This window comes from Schistocerca cancellata, chromosome 12 (genome assembly GCF_023864275.1).
Source record: "Schistocerca cancellata isolate TAMUIC-IGC-003103 chromosome 12, iqSchCanc2.1, whole genome shotgun sequence".
Taxonomy (NCBI): domain Eukaryota; kingdom Metazoa; phylum Arthropoda; class Insecta; order Orthoptera; family Acrididae; genus Schistocerca; species Schistocerca cancellata.
Genome location: NC_064637.1, coordinates 117,443,550 through 117,451,077, shown reverse-complemented (window position 1 = coordinate 117,451,077; position 7,528 = coordinate 117,443,550). Strand labels below are relative to the sequence as shown.

The 7,528-nt window shown below is 39.4% G+C and overlaps 1 protein-coding gene across 1 annotated transcript; it reads left to right on the top strand.

Moving 5' to 3' along the window:
- The first annotated feature begins 11 nt into the window (after window positions 1-11).
- On the top strand, window positions 12-6,630 carry LOC126109672 (migration and invasion enhancer 1). The gene is made up of 3 exons (XM_049914723.1): window positions 12-221; window positions 320-417; window positions 6,235-6,630. The coding sequence occupies exons 1-3, from the start codon at window positions 190-192 to the stop codon at window positions 6,396-6,398; spliced, it is 294 nt and encodes a 97-aa protein (XP_049770680.1). The 5' UTR covers window positions 12-189; the 3' UTR covers window positions 6,399-6,630.
- Window positions 6,631-7,528: the final 898 nt, after the last annotated feature.

Genomic DNA, 7,528 nt, shown 5'->3' with positions numbered 1-7,528 from the left:
GCATGCAGAAATTTTCAATGCGTGTAGGGGCCGCTACGATACTATCGAACAAACAACTACAAGTTTGCAGTGTTTTTGTTTTGCGAAGTTGGACTGTTTGGAATATCGTAGACAGCTGAAAGAATTAGAGAAGGAGAACTAAGTTGACATCGGATACAAGAGAAAACAAAACTTATTATTTTAACTAGCATGGGGGACGTAAACGTGGAAGTGGAATACTGGTACGTTATATACCGTGCAGGACAACCGTTGAAAACAATGTTACTTTAACTTTTACGGACAGAAATTCCGATAGTGATGCATTGTGTTTGTGTTCCAGTGGTGGATGTGGATATCTCCCAAAATTCCAAGAGTTATCGGATAAGATTCGTGAATCTGTACCATCAGCGAACGTAACAGGAAAGGAGGGACGAACAGGTAAGACTATTTTATACACATTGTTGCTTCTTAAGCTGCGTCATTTTTCATCAGAACTAAACCCCAGAGTGTAAGATGTGCGCTCGAGCAAAAGCAGCAGATGTATGCAGCGTGAGCCCGAAGCAGGTGTTCACCTACCTCTTGTATTGGAGTATAGGCCTAGTTGTTTACAGTACGAGAAGATAAACGAGACCTTCGTGTACAATGAAGAACTAGATAATACAATGCGTTTGCTATATTCTTATCTAACAACAAAAGCCCAAGAACGCAATGTGTTAGTGATCGATATGTAAATATGCCTGTTGTCTGGGATTCTATTAACTTAGGTTCAATGCAGTTCCTATTTACCGGCAGAAAGCCCCTGTACATTTTGTCTGAAATATCGCCCATGTTTCAGTTCTATACAGTGCAGCAAATACACAGATACCTTCAGAAATGACTTCCTGGTTATTTCTAAGCTGAGAATATGTTACACGATTACACAACAGTTGAATTTTAGTGACATTGGTATTTTTATGGATCACTTCTGCTATCCTTGTAGACATGTGTAATCAGTGCTTTCTTCCATTGGGCACAGTTTTTTTCTTCAAGGGATATACATTATATTATGGTTAAAAGGTTCTTATGTAGTCACAGATTCTGTATGGGAATGATTGCAAATCCGTGAGGCCCAGGGAACGTGTTCAGTTTCAGCTGTTTCTCAACACCACTGACACTAATGTCCATTCATTCCCTTTTACAATGATGCGAGAATTAAAGAGGGGCAGTACTCCATTAACTTCTGCTGTAATGGAACACTTGAAGGCAAACTTCAGCATTTCTGTTTTTGCTTTGCCAGTCTCCATTTCAGTTCTTGTGCCATCCACGAGAACCTGTGACTATTATTACACACTAGTGATTACTACTATTGATAGTGCAGCTGTTCTTTGCTTGCTCCAACAGACTTAACATATGACAGCCTCTCTCTATCTATACCTTTGTGCTTTGCTTTACATGTATTGACAAAAAACACCAACATCACAAAACTCCCCAAATAGCACTAAACACAACATCATCTGGAATTGGACACTTCCCTTGATCTATATAGCTCAACAGCAGCTTCCGATCCCATAAATTAGAATCAAACACTTCCCTTGGCTTATATAGCTCAAAAACATCTCCCGATACCAATACCAACATACACAGCCACACATTGGGATTGAACACTTCCCTTGACCTGCGCAGTGTTAATTTTATCCGTCATATCCATTCCTGAACAAAAACAACAGCCGATTAATTTTACTAAAATTACCGCATGACGTACAGCGAACAACACTAAATTAACCTTCACACAAAATCGTTAACTCACTGAAGCGAATTCCACTACAAACACAGCCGACACTCTTAACAATTCTTGATAATGGGCAAAAGCAAACTGAACCCATTACACCACACAAACGAAGACCCTGAACATACCACCAGAGAGCACAATAAACCACAACACGACGACATCTACAAACACACCACACTCACAAACCGCGCTGTCATGACGTCACACACGACAACACCCTTACGTCACGGGTCAAAGCCGACGCTTGGGATCGGACGCTTCTGTCTTTGCTTGCTCTATCAGACTTAACATATGACAGCCTCTCTCTGTCTATACCTTTGTGCTTTGCTTTACATGTATTGTGCAGTATTCACTGTTTCTTTACTGAGAGTGCATGCCATGGAGGGTTCCTTTCGTCATGAACTGTTCTGTTATATACATATATATCCATTGCTTAAAACAGCTGTTGTAATGAATTTGAGCTACAGTTTCACTTCATCCCTCTGCCTAGAGCTAAACGTTTCAGGTTCTTCTTTGAAAAATGACAGTAATGTCTTTTTATGTAGTTTACTTAAGATGTAATTGTTTTTACTTTTTTTAGTTGCTCTTTGTACTTCGGTACTCAACATTGCTACAATTGCCTCGAGGTCACAGATAAGGTGTTTCGTCATTCCCATCTCTTACAAAAGTGTAACTGCCCCAGTTAATTGCTCAATGCTTAAAGACTCTTCCAGAGATGAAAGCATGATTGCAGAACATATGTATTAGCAAGATGAGGTTATCTTTAACATTTTCGATTACACCTGGGAAATGAGTCTGATGGTTGACAGAAATGGTGATCATTAGAAGGACCCAAATAAAGTTCATGCCCAGTCTTGATACTGAGTCTTGCTCAAACAATCTCATGTACAGGTTCGATGAAGACTCCACATCCATTTCCCATTACAACATGTCCCCCACCCCATCAAATTTACTAGCTACTATCAATTTTTGGTTTTAGGTAGCTTTCTGTACCTAGTATCATGTGAACTCCACAAGGAGTACTTCAAACTCAGGGTATTTTCTTGTGCATGCTTTGGTAGTTGGTCACTAGAACTTTAATAATCTCATCTTTGCATATAATGTCAGGAGGGGGGGGGGGGGGGATGTCCTACAGGTATTTATACCTGAGTGGATGAAGAGTCACCTAATCTAAAATCCCCCGATATGCAGAATCTTTGGTCTCTTGCCTCCAAACTAAATGGCTATTATCAGCTCTGGAGCCAATGGCACAGTGTGGGCTTTGTTGAAATTCTGCGAGCAAGGTTGGTTTTCTGAACATGCTTTGCCAGTCATTGATGTGATCCAAGAACAATCATAGAGCTCAAATGAAAGGCATCATTCGTTTAATGTGTGCCGCAATCTGCAGTTGGTTACACCTGGTTCTTTCCAAGGCTGCCGGAACAGCCTCAACATCATGTTGAATGATACCTCAGACATACACACTTAGTGCGCAACCTGATCCTTCTTATCACTTGCTGTAATTTCTTTGAGGGATATCACTATTTACTGTATGTTCAAACTACTGACAATTGACTTTTGTGCTTGCTCTCTCCTGAGATGGGATGCTGCAGGCTTCCTAACTGGTGAAGTGTTAAGTACTGTTGCATTTTCAGTGGGAAACAGTACCTCAGTCTTGTTCATCAGGGTGATGGGTTTAATACCCTGAATTTTCAATGGCCAACATTTGCCCCTTGCAGAGGGGCCTTACATCTGTAACATACACACCACTCGCAGTCAAGTTAATGAGAACTTATTGGTCTCATATTTTCTGGGGAGGAGACAGTATCCACGGAAGATGATTGTACTTGAGATACTGTCCAATTGCTGGATAGCAGTTGTGATGTTTCTCTTGTATTGGACCGTGTTTTGTTTGCAAATTTTAACATTGTATTGGGACACCACAGTTAATAAGCAATATCAAAATGTTATAGCAATGGGTAAGAACTAGTTCCCACACTTGGGACACAGGCAGTGCTACAGGTTGCACCATATGGCAGTTGTGTGAGAAACGATGAGTAAGCTGAATGCCAGGGATGCACCAACATTTAAGGTGTGAAGAAGCCACCTTGAACATTTTAAATGCTGGAGGGAACCTAAGCACCATTAAAGTTTTGCTACTACAAATGGAAGTTGTTAATCTCCCAACAGTGAATGAATAGTTCAAAGGGAAATACGGAAGCGTCCGATCCCGCCCGTCTGCTTTGACCCATGACGTCAGAAATATGGCAGAAACGACCATAAACCACGATTCCAATATGGCGCATATAAAGTAGTTACGTATACATTATGAGGACGAAAATACATCGAAAAACAAACACACACACTTTCCACAAGAAGCGTAATGACACTAACGGGACAAGCGCGGGAAATGGGGTGTTTTGGGTGGGGGGGGCAAACTAAATATAAACTAAATTAGACACCCACCCCCATACAAAACCGCACAAAAAGACGAAAAAACCGACATCACAAAACTCCCCAAATACCACTAAACAGTATCATCTGGAATCGGACACTTCCCTTGACCTGTATAGCTCAACAGCAGCTCCCGATCCCATAAATTAGGATCAAACACTTCCCTTGGCCTATATAGCTCAAAAACATCTCCTGATACACAGCCACACATCGGGATCGAACACTTCCCTTGACCTGCGCACTTAATTTTATCTGTCATATCCATTCCTGAACAAAACCGATTAATTTTACTAAAATTACCACACGACGTACAGCGAACACTAAATTAACTTTGACACAAAATCGTTAACTCACTGAAACAAATTCCACTACAAACACAGCTGACACACTAACAATTCTGGACAATGAGCAAAAGCAAACTGAGCCCATTACAGCACACGAACGAAACCCCTGAACATACCACCAGAGAGCACAACAAACCACAACACGACGACATCTACAAACACGCCACACTCAAACCAAACTCCGCGCCGTCATGACGTCACACACGACAACACCCTTACGTCACGGGTCAAAGCCGACGCGTGGGATTGGACGCTTCTGTCGACCCGTTCAAAGTTATGAAAGGGGTACTTAAGATTTCTGTTGTGCACCAGGCTAGTAGGTCAGTGTCAGGGTGCAATCCAGGCCCGATCTGTGTGCATGCCATGCACAGGAGTTCTTTATGTTTAATGTTGTGATTGGTCGATACATGCACCATAATGGCATTCCAAAATTTATTTAAAATACATTAGCTACCCAAAATTCCAGTGGAGCCACATAGGTAGACTGTTCGCACCACCAAAGGAATCCAACAGTGCTACAAGAACTGCTTCAAAGGACTAAGTTAGTGAAAGCACTACACAGAATAATTAGGGAGGATTGTGAAGTGTTGACTCCTTATGTTGATACAGGAAAGGGTTAACTTCGCATTTTCAGTCTTAAGTGGGGAGGAATGTACAGTTGTGCTGTAATCATCTACACTACTTCACTCGTGGTTGGACTGAATTTGTATGGACGTAGGGCCTATAGTATTACAGGGGGGATCTTGCATTGGGATGATTTCCAGCTGTTTACAAGTAGCATCTAACTCATCTTGTACTCAAGAATAGCATTTTCAGTGGAATATAACCACTAATGTGGTGTGTATTCGAAAAAATAGTGGTTCTAACCTCACAAGATTATAAAACATTCACTTTTACAGTAAATATCATTCTGATAAATGCAGTTTATGAATTTCTGAAAATGTTGTTCATTCCATTTTTGGATTTCAGACTACTGTAAGTGATGACCTGATTTCAGTTCATGGTGCCATATAAAAATGAATTTAAAAAAAAATGGTGTAATACAGTAGCAACAGGTAACAAAATAGTACAAAAGGATACATGTATCAAGTTCTACAAATGTGTTGACTGTTCCAGCTTTGTTATATTCACTGACAAAGCTATTCTATCACGATATTTTGCCATATGTTTATTTGAAATAAAAATTGGAAGGTGGTGGTCAGTGAGTGATGATAGTCATTGTTTATTAAGACTAGAATACAAGTATAAAAGGCTGCTCAACTATAATTCTTCAGAAAACTATATTGGGCTGAAGTTATAACATGCAACAAACATGAGATGTACATAATAGCTAATCACTGTCTGCTAAATCACTGCTTGAACTCTTCACTAACTGTAACAGAGTTTATTTTTATGGTACCACATTTATTAAGAGCTCCCATCTCACCCACCATCAGTTCCAACCTAACCTAGGCATTGGGCTACTGTGACCTACACCAATGCACTTCCTTGCTGTTCATCTGTAGGTCACCTGGAAATTTTAGTCGAATGGAATTGATAATTTTCTAAATACACTACAAAATATCACCAAGCTACAGAGTTTCATATGGTGATATCTGTTTTCTTCCATTAATATACTCCTCTGGTGCTTTTGTGGAGACATCTGTTGATGGTCTTGTTGAGTAATTGTGTGTACATATACCATACTAAGTTCATAAAACTTTGTTCCAGGTTCATTTGAGGTTTCTGTAAATGGACAGCTCATCTACTCAAAGCTGCGAACCATGGCATTTCCTGATTTTCAGAATGTAACAGACATTGTGAATGATGCAGCAGCTGGTAGAGAAATAAAGTCTGTTGACAAACAGCAGCCTATAAACTGCATTATTTTGTAATTATCATATAATTTGCTCAAGAGTGTTGTTGTTCAATGTTTAAGGATTTTTCTATAAAGAAGCTCAAGTATTGAGCCATTTTTCCAAGTGTATCTCTGTGTGATTTGCTAGTTAATATTGTGTGTATGCATTCACAAACCTTTAGTCACTTGTTTGAATCTAAATATTTTTATGGTATGTACAAACTGTAATATATATATAATATAACTATATGTAATAAATACATGAACTTCATCTTTGTTTCCTAATTCAGATTGTTGTCGTGCTCTTCAGTTCAGTGCAAACCTCTTAAACAAGTACTTTTTTTCTGTTACTGGCAGCTTGGGGTTATCAGGTTCGGTGAACAGTGGCAATGGAGTGTATGAGATCAGTGTCTAAAAATAACTTCAGTAAAATGGAAATGACACTCGTGTCTCCCAAAGAAGTAGCATCCATCATAAAATCCTTAAAATCTAAGTAGTCCAATGGGTATGATAACATATCAATGAAGTTAATCAATGAGTGCTCATGCAAGTTGAGTTCTGTCTTAAGTTATTTGTGTAATCAATCAGTGGTACATTTCCAGACTGGCTAAAATATGCTGAAGTTAAGCCTCTTTACAAGAAAGGCGGTAAAGAGATACCATCAAACTATTGACCAATTTTACTTTTGCGCTTCCTCAAAAATATTTGAAATGGTTGTGTTCAAGCGACTGAATAAGCATATGATGCAAATAATATATTTTCCAAGTCACAGTGTGGATTTCTTAAGGGTTCTGATCTAGAGAAAGCTATTTACACTTACAGTGAGAATGTACTTGATTCATTAGATAATAAATTAGAGGCTATTGGCATTTTCTGTGACCTGTCAAAAGCCTCTGACTGTGTGAACCACAGCATTCTCTTAGTGAATTAGAATATTATGGTGTCACTGGAAATGCTGTGAAATGGTTTGAATCTTACCTATCTAACAGGAAACATAGGGTGACATTGTGAAATACCAGTGCAGTAAGCAGTCTGTCTTGATCTGACTGGGAATTAATTACATGTCGTGTTCCTCAAGGCTCCACTTCTTTTTCTTGTGTACATAATGATCTCTCATCTGTTACATAGCCAGATGCTAAGTTTGTTTTGTTTGCAGATAATACACAC

Bases quoted from the DNA above. Each gene is read 5' to 3' on its own strand.
- LOC126109672 (XM_049914723.1), top strand. From the start codon at position 190: ATGGGGGACGTAAACGTGGAAGTGGAATACTG. The intron at 222-319 runs GTACGTTATATA...TTTGTGTTCCAG, and splicing joins AACGTGGAAGTGGAATACTG to TGGTGGATGTGGATATCTCC. The intron at 418-6,234 runs GTAAGACTATTT...ACTTTGTTCCAG, and splicing joins AGGAAAGGAGGGACGAACAG to GTTCATTTGAGGTTTCTGTA.